At 56.7% G+C, this 21,724-nt stretch overlaps 1 protein-coding gene across 1 annotated transcript; it reads left to right on the top strand.

Moving 5' to 3' along the window:
• Nucleotides 1–3,916: 3,916 nt before the first annotated feature.
• COL1A1 (collagen type I alpha 1 chain) lies at nucleotides 3,917–20,208 on the top strand. Its single transcript, XM_079134015.1, has 51 exons — nucleotides 3,917–4,145; nucleotides 5,643–5,837; nucleotides 5,958–5,992; nucleotides 6,091–6,126; nucleotides 6,216–6,317; nucleotides 7,076–7,144; nucleotides 7,383–7,427; nucleotides 7,589–7,642; nucleotides 7,786–7,839; nucleotides 8,405–8,458; nucleotides 8,558–8,611; nucleotides 8,925–8,978; nucleotides 9,069–9,113; nucleotides 9,221–9,274; nucleotides 9,390–9,434; nucleotides 9,586–9,639; nucleotides 9,910–10,008; nucleotides 10,096–10,140; nucleotides 10,240–10,338; nucleotides 10,445–10,498; nucleotides 10,672–10,779; nucleotides 10,863–10,916; nucleotides 11,196–11,294; nucleotides 11,432–11,485; nucleotides 11,579–11,677; nucleotides 12,469–12,522; nucleotides 12,731–12,784; nucleotides 12,873–12,926; nucleotides 13,026–13,079; nucleotides 13,533–13,577; nucleotides 13,671–13,769; nucleotides 13,983–14,090; nucleotides 14,474–14,581; nucleotides 14,771–14,824; nucleotides 14,968–15,021; nucleotides 15,257–15,364; nucleotides 15,453–15,506; nucleotides 15,611–15,664; nucleotides 15,799–15,960; nucleotides 16,061–16,168; nucleotides 16,317–16,424; nucleotides 16,524–16,577; nucleotides 16,674–16,781; nucleotides 17,103–17,156; nucleotides 17,246–17,353; nucleotides 17,703–17,756; nucleotides 18,117–18,224; nucleotides 18,316–18,595; nucleotides 18,687–18,877; nucleotides 19,418–19,660; nucleotides 19,784–20,208. The coding sequence occupies exons 1-51, from the start codon at nucleotides 4,043–4,045 to the stop codon at nucleotides 19,928–19,930; spliced, it is 4,389 nt and encodes a 1,462-aa protein (XP_078990141.1). The 5' UTR covers nucleotides 3,917–4,042; the 3' UTR covers nucleotides 19,931–20,208.
• The last annotated feature ends 1,516 nt before the right edge of the window (nucleotides 20,209–21,724 follow it).

Below are 21,724 nucleotides of genomic sequence, written 5' to 3'. Positions count from 1 at the left end.
CACAGTCCAGCTCCTCCTCTGAGCTGCGTGTCCTCTGACCCCATTTCCTGGTGTCCCACACACCCTCAGCCCTCAGCAGTCTGGCTTCCTCACCCATCTCTGCACCAAACAGCTCATGCTAGGGGCACCAGTCACCGCCATGTGGCTAAATTCAGGGAACATTTCCCTCCACATCGCACGAGCAGTTTCGGCCGCATCTGCTTCTCCCTCCTCAACACTGGATCCTCTCCTCTTCACCCCTCCTTCTTCTCTGGCCACTCTTGTCCTGTGTCCTGTGTGGACTTCTCTTCCACCCAACCCTTTAACCTGAGAATCCTCCAAGCTCAGTCCAGTCCTGGCTGCCCCCCTCCGGGCTTCCTCTGGAGATACCTCCATCCACACCACAGTTTCCGTTACCATCATCCTGGGAGAACCCCATCTCTCTCTCTCCTCTGAACCCCAGGAGCCCCGGATTTCCCCCACATTTCAGACAGGAGGTCTCACAGGCATTCAACAATCAACCTGAGCAAAACTTAATTCAACATCTCAAACCTAGAAAAGAGGGCAAAGGGGGAAGGAAGTCTCTGGAGGGTGAACCCTTGGGCTGGAGGCAGAGGTATAGGAAGAGCAGAGCCATCCTGAGAGCAAAGGAGCGTAAGGAAGGGCTCTGATTAGGCCATGTGGAAGAAAGGGGAGGAGAAGGGCACCCGCACTCCTGGAGTCTGTCCCAGACTCTGCTCCAGGGTCCCTTAACTGTGCAGAGCTTCACATGGGGTTTCTGGAGAGCTTTGTGTCTACGGTCTTCCCTGCAGCCTCAGTCTCAAGCCCCGGCCTTTCTCTCTTCTCTCCTAGATACCTTCTCCCCATCACTAATCTGGGGCCAGTGGAGGGTCAGAGTTGGGGGGAAGGACAACAAAACCTCAAATGGGGACCAGAGCAGCCAGAAAGGTGTGCAGGAGGCTGGGGTGTGTCCCCATCAGGTGCATTGACACTGCCTCTTCAGACTGCTTCTCCAGCTGTCCCACATCCCTGGAGCCCAGACAGGGGTCTGAGGAGCTCCATAGGCTTTCCCCTCCCTTTTGGGGGGGCACTTGGGAAAATTTGGAGAGGGAGAGAACTCAGAGCTCAGCACTTTCCTCTTTCTGTTTTTCTTCTTGAGGAATTTTTTTCCCCAACTGCTGATGACTTTACCATTCTTGGGGGTGGGGGGTGGAGATTCTGGCTTTTGCTCCCCCCCTCCAAGTGCCGGACAAAAATCCTACATTCCACAAGAAGCCAGAGCTTCAGAGTTTCCTAAAGATGAGGTGGCGTCTCCTCCCCTCCTAGCCCCAAGCTCCCCCTCCCCCAGTCTCCAGCCCTCAGCCCTGGCCAGGGAGGCCCAGCCAGGCTGGGAGGAGACCCCAAGCACATTCTTCCTCTCACTGTCATGCTGCAGAAATTAAAGACACATCTTCGGGCTGGGTGCCCGCCAAGCGTTTCAAGTCAAGAAGTGGCAGAGGAGGCCTTGGGCCTCAGCTCTGTGCCACGTGTAAAGGATGCTTGGAAACCCTGGACATTGGGGTGGCAGCTGTCAACTACCACACACACAAAGCCCCAATCCCAGGGGTCCCTGCACATCTGGCAGAACCCCAGGCCCATGATGTAGCATCCACACCTGTGAAGCTTCACCTCTCCTTCAAGGTATACATGGGACAGGAGGCTAGACAGGAAGCATCTGGGGAGGGGGCTGTGGGTAGAAACCCTTTCCAGGAAGTAAACGCACCAAGCAGGGAAAAGGGCAGGTCACACCAACTCTCACTTTGAGTCCTGCCATATCCTGCCCTGGACAACTACTCCAAATGTCCCCTCTGGGACCAGGGCCCTTGTCCTCTGTTGGGGAAGGGGCTTGGAACTGACCAAGTGGAGGTCAGGACTTTGGTGGGTCCAGGAATTGCCATCTCAGCACCTCAGCCCCCAGTCTGCCCTGCCGTTGCTGGCACTAGGCGGGGGCAGATCCTGGGCCACAAGTTACTGCCACATGGTTGGGATAATTGATGAAGTCCCGTCCCTCCATTGCTGTCTCCAGCCCTGCCTCTCTGGAAACTCTATATTTTCCCTTTAATTATAGCCCCTGCCGTCTCCCTCCGCTGCCCCACCCGCACGGCTCATTCTAGCTGCCCACGGCAGGCCGACGTGGCTCCCTCCCCTTCTGTTCCCTTAGTCTTTATATTTTTTTTTTCCTTTGCCTTCGTTGCACAAAACCAGCTGGGGGAGGGCGTGGAGAGGGGCGGGGGGAGGCAATGGAATCTTGGATGGTTTGGGGGAGGAGGGACTCCCCGCTTCCACGTTTGCAGCTCTAGACCAACAGGGGTGGGGGAGTGGTACAGGAGGGAGAGGAGCTGACGGGGCACCGGGAGGAGACCCCGTTGCCTCCGCTCAGACCCTTAGATTTTGGTAGGATGAGAGCCCTGGTAGATTGGGTTGAGGCGGAGAACTATTGGGGGCTTGAGACATGGGGGAAGAAAGGATGCTGACTTCCAGAGACATCTTCCCCAAATATAGGCTCTTGTTCTCAGGGTCCTCGCTTCCTTTCAGGGTACAAATGATCCTCTCCTGACTCTAGGGGCAGAGAGCAATGGCCAGAGCTTTAGGAAAGCGGTGAAGCAGTGAGAAGTAACCTCCAAAATAAGATTATTCAACCTCCCCTGCACCTCCATCTCAAGCCCTAAAGGCAGCATTCCCCAGACACCCAAATCCTCCTATGTGTCTCCAACCCCAAGTGCAGGTACTTCCAGAGAAGGGACTTTACACAGCTTCCAGGACACGTTCCCTGGCATTCCCTCCACTCGGGCTCTCTCTGTATTGACTGTGCTGGGTAGACACATTTCTAGCCAGCCTCTGGCCACCATCATGGCAGACACAAGACCCTTTCCTAAGTCATCAATGATTTCAGGCCCATTTATACATTTATACCAGGCCCTGCATACTCATCCCCCAGTTCTGGGGAGGAGAGTGTGGGGAGTGAGTTGTCAGGGGTTGCAAAGCCTGCTGCATACCTCTGAGCCCCCAGCACTCCCCCACCCCTACCCTGCCCCATCACCCAACACCAAACTTCCTTCTGGAGAGACAGCCAAGTTTCTCACCCTGAACCTCAGCCTCTCCACCCCATTCCACCCCATGATGCCTGGGGAAGGGAGGACAGCATCTGAATCTGTCTTCAAGCCTGGCAGAACTGACACCAAATAAATAAATAAATAAATAAATAAATAAATAAATAAATAAATAAATGTAAAAACATTAAAAAAAAAAAAAAAAAAAAACCTTACCGGCATCCCCTCCAAGTATCTGATTCTTAATATCTATAAAGGAATGTCTAGTTTGTTCCTCAAATATTCCTAGCTTCCATTCCCCAGACACACCGGGACATACCCCCCAAACCGGCCCATATTTTGAATTCCCTGTTTCTTCTGTTCTGGAGAGGCCGAGCTGGTCACTTTAGACCCATTCCTTAGCTCTTGCCAAGGCTTTCAGGAGAGTGAATGAGGCATGGTCAGGAGGACCTTCTCCTAACGACCCCCAACCCTTCCACCTTTGGAAGCCTCCCCACTCAGCTTTCCAGTTCCACTTCCTCCAGATTGGAGGTCCGGGAAGAAAGGGCAAGGGGCATCCCTACCCACTCTTTAGCCCACACTCTACTGAGGACCCAGCGACACTCCAGCGGCAGCACCTCTGGCCCAGGCTGGGCTGGGGGGCTGGGGAGGCAGAGCTGCAAAGGGGGGAGACGTCGGGTGGACTCCCTTCCCTTCCTTTCCCTCCTCCTCCCCCTCTCCGTTCCAAATTGGGGGCCGGGCCAGGCGGCTCTGATTGGCCGGGGGACGGGCGGCCGGCTCCCCCTCTCTAAGGGGCAGGGTTCCTCCCAGCGCTCCATCAGGACCGTATAAAAGGGGCCCGGGCCAGTTGTCGGAGCAGACGGGAGTTTCTCCTCGGGGTCGGAGCAGGAGGCACGCGGAGTGTGAGGCCACGCATGAGCCGACGCTAACCCCCCACCCCAGCCGCAAAGAGTCTACATGTCTAGGGTCTAGACATGTTCAGCTTTGTGGACCTCCGGCTCCTGCTCCTCTTAGCGGCCACCGCCCTCCTGACGCACGGCCAAACGGAAGGCCAGGTCAATGACCAAGAGGGAGACAGTAAGTTTCAAACTTTTGGGAGTCCAGAGCTACTTGGTATCGCGCCCTGATCTTGGTCCAGGGGACCGAGGCTTAAACAGAGACTCGGGATGCTACGGAGACCCAGAGATGGAAAGGAGATGGCGGGGGCTCTTTTTCGGCACCCTGGGAGAAGAGGGACTTTACCGTGGGGTGGAAGTTGGGATGAACACCTCCCAGGAGTGGGAAGTGAGAATACAGCGCGTTGTGAGATGGTACAGGAGGAAATCTCGAGCGTGCACTGTGGAGCACAACGGGGAAAGTGGGGATCTGGGCGCGGGTACGGGCGGGGCACGTCGAAGATGGGGAAGATGGGTTAGGCAAGCCGAACTAGGGTTTGGAGCCCAAGATGTAAGAGTGGTCAGGAAGGCTGTGGGATGATTCATAAGGAAAGATTGTTTGCCTTCTGTACAGGCTAGACAGTTTTCCTGGGACCGCGGGGGTGCTGGGCTGCGGGGGGATGGGACGCGCGGAGTGGGCGGGTTGGAGGACAGAAAGTTTGGCGCGGACTTGGCGGGGCGGCGTCCTTGCGCCCCCTGCTGATCAACACTGAGCGCTGCGCTTCTTGGTCCCGCACTTTCTGGCGCGGGAGCTGGAGCTGTTAGAAACTGGGTTACTGCCGGGCGTAGACCCCAGTTCTAGAACTGGAAAATAAAGTCAGGGATGGGGTAACCCCTGCTACTAGAACAAGTAGCCAGTGCAGGGAAATTGGCCCCTCCCCTTTCCCTTTGCTTAGCGCTGCCCGCCACCTAGTGACCGTCTGAATAAATGCTAGCGCGATGGGCTAATTTCTTTATTTGAGGTCTTTGGGTTTTTAGGCTAAAGAGTGACCCGGAAGCACTGGTTCGCTTGGGAAGGGGGTTGTTGAGGCCAGTCCCGAAAGCACGCTTTTAAGATGTTTGAGTACTGGAGGTTAGGATGTATGCTACTTTAGGGGGAACATTTCAAGTCTCTGGGCGGGACGCCACTAAAATTCGCCCCTCCCTACTCTAGCTCCGCCTAAGCCATCCCACCTGCCCAAGGAATGGGGTGGAATGAGAGCTGAACCTCCCTTCTCTCCGCCCACCCCCTCCTCTGGTCTCCACGCCAAACCACTCCCCATAGCCTGCCCTCTGGATGGGGCCCCAACTACCCCCCCCCCCATGGCTTTTTATTTCACTTGGCTTCAGCGCCCGTGGGCTGAGGTTGGAGTTGGAAGCAACCCCGGCTTAGAACTTTGTTTAAATTCCTGAGAACTGGGAAGAGTTACAGCCGCCCTGGCCGGGGGCCTCGCTCTGTCACCGACGCTGATATGGAGCATCCGAGCTTTTAAGAACCTGGGAGACAGTGGGGGGAAAGGAGAAGGAGGCGGAAAGTGAACAATCGAAATGTGTCTCTTAGAGGGAAAGAGCGGGTAGGGCTGGGGTCCCTGGTGCCCCGAGAAGAGAGGCGCGCGTCTCGGGTGCCGCTGACCGCCCGCGTCTTCTCCTGCTCGTCCAGTCCCAGGAGTCGACTGCGTACAGAATGGCCTCAGGCGCGCTCATAACGACGTTTGGAAACCCGAGCCCTGCCAGATCTGTCTGTGCCACAACGGCGAAGTGATGTGCGATGAAGTGGTCTGTACTGACAACGCCAACTGCCCCGGCGCTAAAATTCCCCCTGGCGAGTGCTGTCCCGTCTGCCCCGACGGCGCCGGTATGTTTCAGGCGCTGGCCTGGGGGAGGTTTCGCTACTCGCTCGCCCTGCTTCTTGGAGGCCTTTGCCACCGGGAGCATCGTTAGCAAACCGCCTCTAACTGTGCCTCTTCTCCCCCAGCATCACCTACGGACCAAGACCCCACAGGAGTCGAGGTAATCCTGGGCCCTCTTCTGCTGCCATCAAGTCCAGGACCCCTCACTGTCCTCCCTTCTCTAACCGGTCTCTTGTTTCTTCTCTCCCAACCCCACAGGGACCCAAGGGAGACACTGGCCCCCGCGGCCCAAGGGTAAGCAGTGCATTTTCAGGGCCTTGGGAGGCTGGAGTGGGCGTGGCTCCCGCCTGCGCTCACCCCGGCCCCGCCCTCTCCCTTTACAGGGACCCGCAGGCCCCCCTGGACGTGATGGCATCCCTGGACAGCCTGGACTTCCCGGGCCTCCCGGACCCCCTGGACCTCCTGGACCCCCTGGCCTCGGAGGAGTAAGTGGAGAATCGCGACTCCCCCGGAAGGCCACATGTGCCCCCTCTCCTAGTGCTTTTTTGCTGTTGTCGTTGGCAGATGGCATAATTTTATGTTTTTGAAATAACCTCAAACTCACAGAAAAATTGCAAGGATAGTGCAGAGAGTTTTCACGTATCTGTCACACTTAGCCACATGTGCTTCATCAATTTCCGTTTATGCATGATGTCATTATATATTTCCTGAACCATTTGAGAATAGTTTGTTGATATGATGTCCCTTTGCTTCCAAATATTTCAGAGCTGTTTTCTAAAAACAAGAACGTTTTCTTATGTGAACATAGCACAATGATTAAATTTAACATTGATCCAAACTGATTGTCAAATACACAGTCCAAATTTCACCAATAATGTCCTTTATAGCATATTTTTTTCTGATCCAGGATCATAAATTGCATTTAATTGTCATGTCTCTTTAATTCCCATGAGTGTAAACTATTCCTGAGACTCTTTCGTAACACTGCAAGTTTTTAAAGAGTTTAGTTGTTTTCTAAAGGCCAGTAATTTTGTTAACCAGTCCCCCAATTTGGGATTGTATCCTTAGATTAGATTCAGGCGACTCGTTTGGGCAGGAAAATCTCACACAAGATGTTGTTGTCTGTCAGAACATTCCAAGGGGAAGCATGTGTTGTCAGTCTGTCCCATTACTGGAGATGTCCTCTGCATTTCAATTTCCTGTCTTGTGCTAATTTCTCATGCATTCTTTCTTGTTTTTCCAGAACTTTGCTCCCCAAATGTCTTATGGCTATGATGAAAAATCAGCTGGAGTTTCCGTGCCTGGCCCCATGGTGAGCCACCAGGGGGAGCAGAGATGACAGAAGAAGATGGAGGTCCAGAGATGGGCCAGTGATGGGCGGACATATGGGGGTGACCTAGAAAACTTGGGAAGTAAAAGCCACCTTTGGGACCTCAGAGTCTAGAGAGGATGCATGACAACTGTACTCCCAAAGGGACAAAGGGGGATAGCAAGACTTCTTCCATGTGTGTTTTCCCATCGAAGTTTCACCATGGCCCCCTTTCTTCTAGGGTCCCTCTGGTCCTCGTGGTCTCCCTGGCCCCCCTGGTGCACCTGTGAGTATCTAGGAGATCTGCATATTCCATCTTGGGCTTTGACTGTTGGAGGGAAGATTGGGATAAGGGCAGAGAAGGGACTTAGAGAGTTCTTGGGGACATGGGGACAGTTTGGCAGACACCTGCCTTTCTGACCCCACCCCTCTCTCCTTGTTCTCCAGGGTCCCCAAGGTTTCCAAGGCCCCCCTGGTGAGCCCGGCGAGCCTGGAGCTTCAGTAAGCACTCTCCCGCAGATTCTCCCTTGAAAAGCCCTGCACCTGGGGACCACCTCGTCACCTCCTTCCAATCTGAACCTTCCCCTTCCTTTTTTCCCCTTATTCTAGAGATTCTAACCACCTCTCCTTCTATCTCTTAATAGGGTCCCATGGGTCCCCGAGGTCCCCCTGGTCCCCCTGGCAAGAACGGAGATGATGTAAGTAACCCCAGTGAAAAGATGCCATCTGACCCCATGGCCTCCATAAGTTGGGTCCCATAATCTCTCCCAGAATGCCCCCACCACCTCTGTGGCTGATACCAAGAGGAAGAAAGACAAGTCCCCTACAACCCTCCTCCACCAGGCCTAGGACTGCTCTCGAACAATGATTTTTACATTTTAATGATGTTTTCCCTCCCCAACCACCTTAAAGGGATCCCCAACCCCATCCCTCCAACTTTCTCAGGTTTAAGTGCTCTGGGTGCAAAGAAGATGAGATTAAAATGCTGGTGGCAGAAAACACACACACACACACACACACACACACACACACACACACACCAGAAAGTCCTCTGGAGGGACTCAAATGTCACCAAAAATAAATAGTTAGATAGGTAAATAAATAAATAAATGGGAGGTTTCATGGTAGATCTAAACTGAGCTCTAGATTCAGAGAAAGCTTTTGGGCCCCTACACCTGACCTTCAGCAATCCCAAGAAGACTGAGCCCTTCCACACTTTCCCAGCGCGAGGACTGGGCCTGATGGTCTTTTCTCTCCCTCCAGGGCGAAGCTGGCAAACCTGGTCGTCCTGGTGAGCGTGGACCTCCTGGGCCTCAGGTGAGAAGGGGGTGCGGCTGGACCCCTCCTCTTGGCTGCATCTGTGCTTAACTGTATGCTAATGGTTTTTCCTCGCCCTCCTTTGCGTTTTCTCTCCAGGGTGCTCGTGGATTGCCTGGAACAGCTGGCCTCCCTGGAATGAAGGGACACAGAGTAAGTCCCCTTTGCATCATCTCAGCTCCCAAAGTCCTGGGCTGCCCCTTCCCCAACAGATCTTGGTAGGCGTCTTGGTGGGTGGCAGCTACAGAAATCCCAAGGATGTGGGGGTAGACACCTGAAAGAATTTCCTTCCTTGGGAATGGAATCCCAGTAAGGAACTGGAGGAATCTTGGGCCAGCTGGGGTTTATTTAGTCTAGCTCAGAGACAGGGGCATGGCTCTGGTGGCCTCCTTCTCAGATCTGGGTGGGTGTCAAGGTGGTCTCCCTCCTCCACAGGCTCTCAGTTTGTCCCTCTTTCCTATATTAGGGTTTCAGTGGTTTGGACGGTGCCAAGGGAGATGCTGGTCCTGCTGGTCCCAAGGTAAGAGGCTGTGGGAATGTCCTGGTCCTCGGCCCACCCGCCCCCAATCCTACCATGCATGAATTCCTCACTCTATTCTCTGTCCTGTAGGGTGAGCCTGGCAGCCCTGGTGAAAACGGAGCTCCTGGCCAGATGGTGAGTATGTCCAGTTCTCCAGGGAGCTGGGTACTGGGGCAAGATGGAGGCTTGGGGGAAAGAGGTTGTCTTCCATCTCACATGACTTCTCTTGGTTTGGTGGTTAGGGCCCCCGTGGTCTGCCTGGTGAGAGAGGTCGCCCTGGAGCCCCTGGCCCTGCTGTAAGTATTCCTGGACTCTTGGGGGATCTCTGGGCTCTGGACAGGGTTCCCCCAAACCTGCAAGAACTGGCCAGCACTCAGCGGACATAACTGGGGCTTCCCCTCTCTCTTGCAGGGTGCACGTGGAAATGATGGTGCTACTGGTGCTGCTGGTCCCCCTGTGAGTATGGCCCTTGGACTTCCAGGCCTGGGAGCGGGGAGGGTCTCAGCATTGGCTCTTGGGACTGCACCCGCCGGGGGCCATGATGTGCCTTCTGTCCCAGGATGTGCCTTGCATCCGACTCCTGCTAATGTCTCCATTTCATTCACAGGGTCCCACTGGTCCCGCTGGTCCTCCTGGCTTCCCTGGTGCTGTTGGTGCTAAGGTGAGACCCCTGTTCTCCTCCGAACATGATTTGCACTAGCCAGGGGATGGGGGCTCCCTGCTCCCCACACCAGGGGATCCAGAGTGGCAAGAGAGAAACCCAATACCAACATCGTTGTGCTAGGGTCCCATTCTCAGATCCTAGAGTCCTCACTCTTGGTCTCCTATCCTTGTCTCTCCTTCCCCTGCCCCACTGCCCATCTCCCCACCACCTAGAGGTAACGTTGGGTTCTCCTACATGGTTTCTGACATAACCTTTCCTCTGATCCAGGGTGAAGCTGGTCCCCAAGGAGCCCGAGGCTCTGAAGGTCCCCAGGGTGTTCGTGGTGAGCCCGGCCCCCCTGGCCCTGCTGGTGCTGCTGGCCCTGCTGTAAGTGTCACCTCTTAGTGTCCCCTGTGCCACTTGCCAACCTTAGAGACCTTTCCTGTCACTCACCCTCCTTTCTCTGTGCCACAGGGAAACCCTGGTGCTGATGGACAACCTGGTGCTAAAGGTGCCAACGTAAGTATCCTGCCAGGTCTCAGTCCTCCCCTGATGCCCACCTCCCGCTTGCCTTTGCCCTCCAACCCTTTACTCAACTATCGGTCCTGCCTCTCACAGGGTGCTCCCGGTATTGCTGGCGCTCCTGGCTTCCCTGGTGCCCGAGGCCCCTCTGGACCCCAGGGCCCCAGCGGTCCTCCTGGTCCCAAGGGTAACAGTGTAAGTACAAACCTCTCCTGTGCGCTGGCTCCAGAGCACCCCATGTGGGCAGCATGAAGATGTGCGACCCCTGGTCCTCGGCTCATCCTCTTCTTCTGCCACACAGGGTGAACCTGGTGCTCCCGGCAACAAAGGAGACACCGGTGCCAAAGGAGAACCCGTAAGTCCCACACTGACACTCCTGCCCTGGGAGCCCTTGAGGGAGGTCCAGGCAGGACGGGATGGCCCTTGTCTATTGGGGAGGCCCCCGTGCTGGTAGCCCAGCCTCAGACAACCTCCGGGGCTGGCACCAGGATGGCCCCTCACCAACGCCGCCTTCTCTGCCTGCTCCAGGGTCCCGCTGGTGTTCAAGGACCCCCTGGCCCTGCTGGAGAAGAAGGAAAACGAGGAGCCCGAGGTGAACCCGGACCTACTGGCCTTCCCGGACCCCCTGGCGAGCGTGTGAGTGCCCCACCACCACCCTTAGTGCCCACTGGTGCCCTAGACTATGTTTCCAGGCTAACCGGCCTCTTCTCCTTCTGCAGGGTGGACCTGGTAGCCGTGGTTTCCCTGGTGCAGATGGCGTTGCTGGTCCCAAGGTAACCTCTCTTCATGGCTGGGAGGCTGACCACCACTCCCTGGGCATCGCCCACCTCCAGCACCACCCACCATGGTCATGAGCTCCCTGCTGTGGCTGCAGATGTGTATCTCCTCCTTTCTCTTCACATCGAGCCTCACTTTGGTGCCCCATCCCATCCAATGTCCCTCAAAGCCCACCTGAACCAGCTGCCCACCCCTTTGAAAGGAAGTATCCGCTGGCTCATGGGAACCAGGCCCAGCTCAAGACCTTATGCTTCCTGTGACTTCCTCCCAACAAGGGTCCCGCTGGTGAACGTGGTTCTCCTGGCCCTGCTGGCCCCAAAGGTTCTCCTGGTGAAGCTGGTCGCCCTGGTGAAGCCGGCCTGCCTGGTGCCAAGGTGAGACCCCAGCCCTCCAGCCCAGCTCAGCCAGGACCCTGCCCTCTGTAGGGTCTGGGATAAGCACTCTGGAAGGGCCCCCTGGCTGGCCCTCGGTGTCCTTCCTCCCACCATTCATGCCTCTGTGTCCCCACTAGGGTCTGACTGGAAGCCCTGGCAGCCCTGGTCCTGATGGCAAAACTGGCCCCCCTGTAAGTATGTCTCCCTGAGCTCGCTGCCCACCTCCACCCTCCTGTCTGCCTCCCTTCTGTCCTCACCACCACCATCACGCTTTCCACCCTCAGGGTCCTGCTGGTCAAGATGGTCGTCCCGGACCCCCAGGTCCCCCCGGTGCCCGTGGTCAGGCTGGCGTGATGGGATTCCCCGGACCTAAAGGTGCTGCTGTAAGTATTCAGTGAGGAGTGATGCAGAGCCAGGGTCAGGAGGCAAGAGCCCTGGACTCTGGGCCCAGCTCCGATGACTTGCTGTGTGACCTCGAGTCACTCATTGCCCCTTTCTGGGCCTAGTCTCCCCATCCACAAAATGAAAAACTTCTCCTGGCACCATGATCATGGCTCTGTCCCTGGAGATAGGTATTATTGGTGCCTCACTCCACAGATAGCACGGGTCTTTTAGGATAGTAACCCCCGAATTTGATGTTTTATTTCGAGGTTCAAAGGAGATCCCGGAGGAGGTAAAAGTCCTTCGAAGTTCAGTTCACAGCAGGCATAGAGCAGGGAGAAAGAAGGAGAAGGAGGCGAGGGAGGGGGCTGAAAGGGCATCTGTTCAGGGGCGCAGCGAGCTAACGGACCAAGTACTAAAAGCCAGCACTCCCCAGAAACTGCAGCTTGTAAACAGAGCCTACCTTTGGCCTTTTCAAAAAAAAAAAAAAAAAAAAAAATATATATATATATATATATATACCCTTAAAAAAGATTCCAAGATGAGTGCAGTGGCACACACCTTTAATCTCAGCGGCTGGGGAGGCTGAGGCAGAAGGATCACAAGTTCAAAGATAGCCTCAGCAGTTTAGTGCGACCCTGTCTCAAAATAAAATATAAAAAGGACTGGAGATGTGGCTCAGTGGTTAAGCGCGCTTGAGTTCAATCCCTGATACAAAAAGAAAAAATTTCGGTGAATGCACGAGACCCAGTTTCACCTCCCTGGGCCTCAACTCTGACCCCCTTCTGCACAGGGAGAGCCTGGCAAAGCTGGAGAGCGTGGTGTTCCCGGACCCCCTGGCGCTGTTGTGAGTATCTTCCCTCAACCCCTAGCTCCTTCCCATCCCGCCCCTCCCCACAGGAGGGATGCAGAAGTCTCCACCAGCTGCCAGTCACCTGGCCCTCAGGAGCTCCTAGGGAGACTATGTCTGGGAGCCCCAGGCCCTGCCCTCTGCCCGCTGCCCACTGCACCCCTTCTACCCGCTGCCACCTGAGTCCTTTACTTTCTCCCCACAGGGTCCTGCTGGCAAAGATGGAGAAGCTGGAGCTCAGGGACCCCCCGGCCCTGCTGTGAGTGACTGGGAGGCCTCAGGAGGGGGAAGGGAGACCCCCGCCTCTCCTCAGCCTTCCCACGACCACGGCATTCTCTCCATGACAGGGTCCCGCTGGTGAGAGAGGTGAACAAGGTCCTGCTGGCTCCCCTGGATTCCAGGTAAGGCCACATGGCTGTAAGGGTGCTTGGCAAGGGGTCCTCTTTGTTCTTTCCCAGATTCTAAACCTTCTTCTTCCCTCTCCCATTTCCCACTTACAGGGTCTCCCTGGTCCCGCTGGTCCTCCTGGCGAAGCAGGCAAACCTGGTGAACAGGTAAGTAGCATCAACCAACCAGAGGTATGAGGAAGGCAGAAAATACAGAAGAATAGGCCACAGCCCCTAGCTAAATCAGATGACCAGCAACTAGCGGAATTAAGATTAGACACCCAGAAGAACTTCCTATCGTGAAGAGAGCTACACAGAGGGAGGCCAGTGCTGTAGGATATGATCTGGAAGGAGCTGCATGGCTCCTAGGCTGAGTGACATTTTTAATGAGCTGCTGGAATACTCTGGCTTTCCCTCAAGCCTCTGATTGTAAGTCTGGGAGGTCTTTGACAAATCTTGAGGAGTAGAGAGACTGTCTGGAAAAATCTGTGTTTCATGCTAAGATGTTCATCTCTACTCGTGGGTCCCAAGGGCCAGGCTCCAGAACAGGGGCAGGAGTTCTTTCTTGTGGGGAGGACCCTGGTGGGTTTTGCTCACTGTCACTCTCCCTCTCACCCCCAGGGTGTTCCTGGAGATCTTGGTGCCCCCGGTCCCTCTGGAGCAAGAGTGAGTAGAATCCCCCCCACTGCTTCCACCGGGATGCCCTGGGCGGGGGCCTGTCTCGGGAGCAGCCGTCTCATGGCCTTCCCTCCCCTCTAGGGCGAGAGAGGTTTCCCTGGTGAGCGTGGCGTGCAAGGTCCCCCTGGTCCTGCTGGTCCCCGCGGGTCCAACGGTGCTCCTGGCAACGACGGTGCCAAGGTGAGGCAGTGCTGGAAGTGACATGCGGGAGGGCAGGGATGGAGACCGGGAGGGCGCTGTGTGCTGCCCGTCTCAGCTCGGAGGCTTTCCTCTTACATGACACCTGTCATTGGCCTCAGGACCAAACCTGGGAGATGCCAAGAGCGGGCCCGGGGCTTTGACCCACTCTGGGGGCCCCGTCGTCTCACTCTGGTCTTCTCGGTTGCCATGTAGGGTGATGCTGGTGCTCCCGGAGCTCCTGGTAGCCAGGGCGCCCCTGGTCTTCAGGGAATGCCTGGCGAACGTGGTGCAGCTGGCCTTCCAGGCCCCAAGGGAGACAGAGTAAGTTCACCCTTCCCCTCCTCGTGGGTCTTGTGGCTCCCAGGTCTCTCTCTGCTTTGGATCCCTCGGCGTCTCCCCTTCTCCTGGGCTCTTTCCCTCTTATCCTGAATTCTCCCTTCATCCCCTTGCTCTCCGTTACTGGAAGATGCTCTGACTGTGGTCCTGTCCCTTTTCCCCATGAGTGACCATAGTGATGGAGGCCTCCTGGTTCGTCCCCCACACAGTCAGGGACCTCTTCACCCACATTGCACCCAGATCCCAGCCAGACGCCTTTCCCCGTAGCACAGGCGGAGTGAGGCAGAGCTGGCAAGGGCCTCTCGGGGGCTCCTGAACAAAAACAAAACACCCCACACTGGAAGTCTCAGGCTCTTCTCTGTCTTTAGGGTGATGCTGGTCCCAAAGGTGCTGATGGTTCTCCTGGCAAAGATGGCGTCCGTGGTCTGACTGGTCCCATTGGTCCTCCTGGTCCCGCTGGTGCTCCTGGTGACAAGGTGAGTGGCCACCTTCCCATCTTCTTTCCTAACACAGAACTTCCGCCACAAGCCCAGCGGTAGACAGGTCCTGCTGTACCAGGTTAGCGACCTAGGAAGTTACCAGCAGGGGGAGGCTCTCCTGGACTCATCTGCCAGGAGTGTCCAGCATGGCCTGCTGACCGTGAGCCTCTTGTCTCTGCCTCTCAGGGTGAAACTGGTCCAAGTGGCCCTGCTGGTCCCACCGGAGCCCGTGGCGCCCCTGTAAGTATAGAAGCACCTCTTGAGACCCACACTCAACCCTGCCTCCTGCCTTCTTTTTGTCCCTCTTCCCTGTCCCTTCCCTTTCCCACTTTCCACCTATCCCGATGTCATGGCATCTTCCCAACTTGTTCCTTTTCTTCTAGGGAGACCGTGGTGAGCCTGGTCCCCCTGGTCCTGCTGGCTTCGCTGGCCCCCCTGTAAGTATGGAGACCCCTTTCATTTTCCATCACCAATTGGGACATGGATCAGGGATCCTGGGGGACTGAATGAGGACAGAGCTGTCAGCCCGAGTCAGGGGAGAAAGGCGGGAGGGATTGCCTCCCACCCAAGGATCTCCCTGTCTTTAGCCGCTGCCCCTCCCCCAGTCCAGAGGGCCCTCCCAGCACCCCTGCGGCTGTATCTTCTCCCCTCACCTCTCTCCCTCCTCCCCAGGGTGCTGATGGTCAACCTGGTGCTAAAGGCGAACCTGGTGATGCTGGTGCTAAAGGCGATGCTGGTCCTCCTGGCCCTGCTGGCCCTGCCGGCCCCCCTGGACCCATTGTGAGTATTTTACCCTCTGCTAGTCAAGCTGCCAGCAGCGCTGGACCCAGAGCCAGCCTGGGCCTCACACCTCTGCTCTTTCCTGCAGGGTAACGTTGGTGCTCCTGGACCCAAAGGTGCTCGTGGCAGCGCTGGTCCTCCTGTGAGTACTACCAGCCCTCTGTGGGGCCTCCCCAGAGACAAGCTTCAGAGGGGCTGGGCCGGTGAGTCGGCTCTTCTCCTGACTGCTGTGTTCTTTCCTGCCAGGGTGCTACTGGTTTCCCTGGTGCTGCTGGCCGAGTCGGTCCCCCCGGCCCCTCTGTGAGTATCTGTGCGGAGTCTGCTCCTCTGCGTCCGGGGCGGCAGGCACACGTCAGGAGGATGGTGGGCCCACCTGAGGCCTCTCCGATGCTTCAGACGTCACTCAAGTGTGTTCCCCTCTTGTCCTCATTCAGGGAAATGCTGGACCCCCTGGCCCTCCTGGCCCTGCTGGCAAAGAAGGTGGCAAAGGTCCCCGTGGTGAGACTGGCCCTGCTGGACGTCCTGGTGAAGTTGGTCCCCCTGGTCCCCCTGGCCCTGCTGGTGAAAAAGGATCTCCTGGTGCTGACGGACCTGCTGTGAGTGCCAGCTCAGATCTCTGAAGTTCTGGAGGTGTCCAGGCTGGGGAGTGGGCCCTGTGTCTCCATGAGGCACCTCACCCACCTCTGCCTCCCACAGGGTGCTCCTGGTACCCCTGGACCTCAGGGTATTGCTGGACAGCGTGGTGTGGTTGGCCTGCCTGGTCAAAGAGGAGAAAGAGGCTTCCCTGGTCTTCCTGGCCCCTCTGTAAGTGCCCCCTTATCTTGGGATCCCCAGGAAGAACCATCCTAGGACTTGAAGGGTGCAGATGGGGAGGGGGTCAAGGAGGACAGAACTGAAGGAGATAGTCTGTCCCCATACCCTGTGTCTGGCCTGACTTTTTCCTGTGTCTTAGGGTGAGCCCGGCAAGCAAGGTCCTTCTGGAGCAAGTGGTGAACGTGGTCCCCCTGGTCCCATGGGCCCCCCTGGATTAGCTGGACCCCCTGGCGAATCTGGACGTGAGGTGAGTCCCTAGCCCCTGAGCCAGTGCCCACAGCAGGGCCTCGTGGGTCTGTCCTGAGCTTTCCTCCTGGTGGACTCACTTTCTCCCCTCTCTCTTCAGGGAGCTCCTGGTGCTGAAGGTTCCCCTGGACGAGATGGCTCTCCTGGCCCCAAGGTAAGAGAGCCACGCTCCAGGGCTGCAGCCCTGCCTGCCACAGACCCTCCCAGCCTGGCCCCGGGGCTGACCACACTCCCTGTCCTCCCCACCTAGGGTGACCGTGGTGAGACTGGCCCTGCTGGACCCCCTGGTGCTCCCGGTGCTCCTGGTGCTCCCGGCCCTGTCGGCCCTGCTGGCAAGAGCGGCGATCGCGGTGAGACTGTAAGTAGCTGGGCTGGGCTCAGGCCAGGGGCCCTCCAGGCCTACTTAGAGGCCTGGGGATGGACAGGTCTTGTAAGATGTCGGGGCCCTCAGCCTCCCTGGAAAAACTGACCTCGAGGCCCCTCTCCACACAAGACCCCCGTGTCCCCCGACAAATGAGGTTTACCCCAGCTCACATAAAGCCTGGCTCTCGGGGGTTTATCAGGGAGTCAGGAGAGAGAGCCACAGTGGAGGGATGTGCGTAAAGAGGACCCAGCAGAGGGACGGTCTCAGCCTCAGCATCTCTGGGCCAGGATCTAATGCTCTCTCTGCTCCCCCCAGGGTCCTGCTGGTCCTGCTGGTCCCATTGGCCCTGCTGGTGCCCGTGGTCCTGCTGTAAGTACCTGCTGCCAACCTCCATGCCCTTGGTACCCTTAGCACCAACAGAACTTCCACCTGACGCCCTGGTGCCTCTTCTCTCCTAGGGACCCCAAGGCCCCCGTGGTGACAAGGGTGAGACAGGAGAACAGGGCGACAGAGGCATCAAGGGTCACCGTGGCTTCTCCGGTCTCCAGGGTCCCCCTGGTCCTCCTGTGAGTATGCCCCCCCCACCAAGGTCCCCATTGCCTTTGAGCCTTCTCGTCATCTGCCCGTGCTTGCTGCGTGATGGTGGGGCAGGAAACATGTGCCTCACTCTCCCCCTCTGGGTAGACATTCTCACTCCTCCCTAGTGAGGACTAAAGGCTGAAGATGTGGGGCATTTCCAGTAGCTTCCCAGAGGGAGAGAGGTGGGAAAGGTGTCGGCCCATGGACAGCCTGGGGCTAGATTTCCAGAAGGCGGAGGGGCCTTGGGCTGCCCACACTGCCCCTCACCTCCCCGGCTGTGCCCAGGGGGCATTTGATGCACACTGGGCCTGAACCTCCCTCGCATCTACCTTTCAGGGCTCCCCTGGTGAACAAGGTCCCTCTGGAGCTTCTGGTCCTGCTGGTCCTCGCGTAAGTCCTGCTTTTCTTTCCTCTGCCTGGAACTCCAGTCCAGACTCACCTAGGGGCCCTTTGCCAGGGACACAGGCATCCCTCCCCCATTCCCTGTCCCTCAGTTCTTGGGACAGGGAATGGGGGGAGGCAAAAGGAGTCCTGAACAGTCTTCTGTAGAGCTCGGCCTCCCTGCTCCTCACTCCTTCCCCCACCTACTGTTTCCTGGCCTGGCTGTGGAAACCAGTAAGGTCAGGGCCAGAGGCGAGACTGGCCCTGCGAGGCCTTGGGAACCAGAGCAGCAGGGACAGTGGTGGTCTCTTTGGTGGGGTGATCTTGGGTTTTCCGTCTGGTTTTCTGCAACTGTATCTCCTGGCGCAGGGTCCCCCCGGCTCTGCTGGTGCTCCTGGCAAGGATGGACTCAACGGTCTTCCAGGCCCCATCGGTCCCCCTGGTCCTCGTGGTCGCACTGGTGATGCCGGTCCTGTTGTAAGTAGCCCCACCCTCTCTGCCTCCTGGCTCTCTATCCCCAAGAGCACCAGGACACAGGTGATCCCTGCTCTCTTCTGTTTCTGTGCAGGGTCCCCCAGGCCCTCCTGGACCCCCTGGTCCCCCTGGTCCTCCCAGCGGTGGTTTCGACTTCAGCTTCCTGCCCCAGCCACCTCAAGAGAAGGCTGGCGATGGCCGCTACTACCGGGCCGATGATGCCAACGTGGTCCGTGACCGTGATCTGGAGGTGGACACGACCCTCAAGACCCTGAGCCAGCAGATCGAGAACATCCGCAGCCCCGAAGGCAGCCGCAAGAACCCCGCCCGCACCTGCAGGGACCTCAAGATGTGCCACTCTGACTGGAAGAGCGGTGAGGGCCCCCTTCCTCCCTTTCCTGCCCCTCCTCCCATATGGTGCTGGCCACCCGCCTCCCCTAACTACCTTGTCCTGCCCCACTGCAGGAGAGTACTGGATTGACCCCAACCAAGGCTGCAACCTGGACGCCATTAAGGTCTTCTGCAACATGGAGACAGGTGAAACCTGCGTGTACCCCACTCAGCCCAGCGTGGCCCAGAAGAACTGGTACATCAGCAAGAACCCCAAGGACAAGAGGCATGTCTGGTTCGGCGAGAGCATGACCGGTGGATTCCAGGTGTGTGAGCTGGACCCTAGAACCATTTTCAGGAGTTGGGTTAGCCCAGTACTCAGAAGCGGAGAATCCTGGAGTAGCCTAGGACTTCATGGAGTCTGAGGGACAGAGTTAGACTGGGAGGCTAGAGCTCTGGGTCCTTGACACTGGCTCAGACACAGGGTCCCCCATGGGCAAGTGACATCCCTCTTGACAGAAAAGTTAGTTGGACTGGGTATGGTGTGGTACACCTATAATCCCAGAGACTTGGGTGGCTGACGCAGGAGGATTCCAAGTTTGAGGACAGCTTGGGGAACTTAGCAAGAGCCTGAGTCAGAATGACAAATTTTTAAAAAGGGCTGGGGTCATAAGTCTTGGGTTAAATCTCCAGTTTTTAAAAAGGGCTGGGGGTATATGTTCTTGGTTTCAGTCCCCAGCCCCCAGGGGTGGGGGGATGGAGGGAGTTAGTTGGGAATACTCCGGGAGGACTCAGGAGCAGGGAGGCCAGGGACTAGAGGCCCCCATGTGGTCACTCACTCTCACTGTCTCCCCGACCTCCCGCAGTTCGAGTACGGCAGCGAGGGCTCCGACCCCGCCGATGTGGCCATCCAGCTGACCTTCCTGCGCCTGATGTCCACCGAGGCCTCCCAGAACATCACCTACCACTGCAAGAACAGCGTGGCCTACATGGACCAGCAGACTGGCAACCTCAAGAAGTCCCTGCTCCTCCAGGGCTCCAACGAGATCGAACTCCGGGGAGAGGGCAACAGCCGCTTCACCTACAGCACCATCCACGACGGCTGCACGGTAAGTCCCCAGGCCCTGGCAGGGCCCCGCCGCTCTGGGCTTTGACTTTGGGGCAGGACGGCTCCCCTCAGTCCATCATCCCCTTGGGTAACAGCCCTCTCCCGTTATCTCCCCTCACCCCAGAGTCACACCGGAGCCTGGGGCAAGACAATCATCGAATACAAAACCACCAAGACCTCCCGCTTGCCCATCATCGATGTGGCCCCCTTGGACATTGGCGCCCCAGACCAGGAATTCGGCATCGACATTGGCCCTGTCTGCTTCGTGTAAACTCCCTCCACCCCAACCTGGCTCCCTCCCACCCAGCCCACTTTCTCCCCACCTTGGAAACAGACAAACAACCCAAACTGAATTCCCCCAAAAGCCAAAAAATGGGAGACAATTTCACATGGACTTTGGAAAATATTTTTTTCCTTGGCATTCATCTCTCAAACTTAGTTTTTATCTTTGACCAACTGAACATGACCAAAAACCAAAAGTGCATTCAACCTTACCAAAGAAAAAAAAAAAAAAAAAAAGAATAAATAAATAAATAACTTTTTAAAAAAGGAAGCTTGGTCCACTTGCTTGAAGACCCATGTGGGGGTAAGTCCTTTTCTGCCCATTGGGCTTATGACACCCCAATGCTGCCCTTTCTACTCCTTTCTCCACCCCCTCTTGGGGCCTCTCTTCCACTGCTCCCCAAATCCAAGTCTCCCCCAAAGACACAGAAAACAATGCATTGTCTGCCCAGCAACCAAAGGCAATGCTGAAACATCTAAGTGGCCCCAAGCCCCCAGCCCATTCCACCCAGCACCCCCAAACCCTGGGGGGACCTGGGGTTCTCAGACTGCCAAAGGAGCCTCACCCTCTGGCATTCCCCCCAACCTCTGCAGCACACCCCACTTTGTTTTCAAGGGGGCCGTGCGGGGGGAGCCCCAGCGCCTCACTGGGTTTGGAGGAGAGTCAGGCAGGGCCACGACAGACCAGAAACATCGGTGCCAATCTCCCCATGCGCGCAGGGCTGGGTGGGAGAGATTGTTCTGTTCCTTGTAACTGTGTTGCTGAAAGACTACCTCGTTCTCGTCTTTGTGTCACCGGGGCAACTGTGTGGGGGCGGGGATGGGGGCAGGGTGGCAGCGGCTCCCCATTTTATATCAAAGGTGCTACATCTATGTGATGGGGTGGGGTGGGGAAGGAATCTCTGGTGCTATAGAAGTTGAGATGCCCCCCTAGACCAGCAAATGTTCCTTTTGCTCAGTCTTTGTTTTTATTCTGTTTTTTTTTTTTTCCCCTTTCCTTCTTTCTCTTTTCCTTTTCTATTTTGTGGATGGGGACTCATGTGAATTTTTTTCTAACGGTGCTATTTAACACGGTGGGGGAGAGAGGCTGGGCTCCAGCCTGCTGCTCTCCACCCTCTCTCCGCCAGCTTCTGGGTCTGCCGCTCTCTGACCTCTCCCTCCTCTGAAACCCTCCCCTTCTGCAGCTGTGCCCCATCCTCCCCACCTCTCTACTGGTCTGTCCTGCATCCGGGTTTCAGAGCACAACTTCCCAAAGCACAAAGCAGTTTTTCCCTCTAGGGTGGGAGGAAGCAAGAGACTCTGTACCTATTTTGTATGTGTATAATAATTTGAGATGTTTTTAATTATTTTGATTGCTGGAATAAAGCATGTGGAAATGACCCAAACACCTCAGCAGTGGTCTCCTAATTTCCTCCCTGGGAGGCGGGGAGGGAGTGGCCTGGGTGGGGGTGTGAAGCAGGTGGGCTCGACAGCATCCCCTGCCCTTGCTCTCCACCCACTCCTGCTGGATCCTGCCCTCTGTCTTCCTCTGTTCTGTCTTTCTCATGTCTTAAGCCTTTATTTTCTTTCCTCCTTTTTATTTTTCTCTCTCCTGCAGTCCTCTTTGCATGTTTCCAAATCCTCTTCTTTCCTGCAATGCCAAACAGGTAGCCCCCCCACCCGCTCGCAGCTAGACACACACATGCACGCACGCAAGCACGCATGTACGCAAGCACAAACCCCTTCAGATCCTAAGTTGCCAGTCACCAGGCCTCATGCCACCCTCAGCTTGGACACCATCGGC

The sequence above is a fragment of the Sciurus vulgaris genome (genome assembly GCF_902686455.1).
Source record: "Sciurus vulgaris genome assembly, chromosome: 3".
NCBI lineage: Eukaryota > Metazoa > Chordata > Mammalia > Rodentia > Sciuridae > Sciurus > Sciurus vulgaris.
The sequence above is the reverse complement of the archived record's forward strand: the minus strand, read 5'-3'. Positions and strand labels throughout refer to the sequence as shown.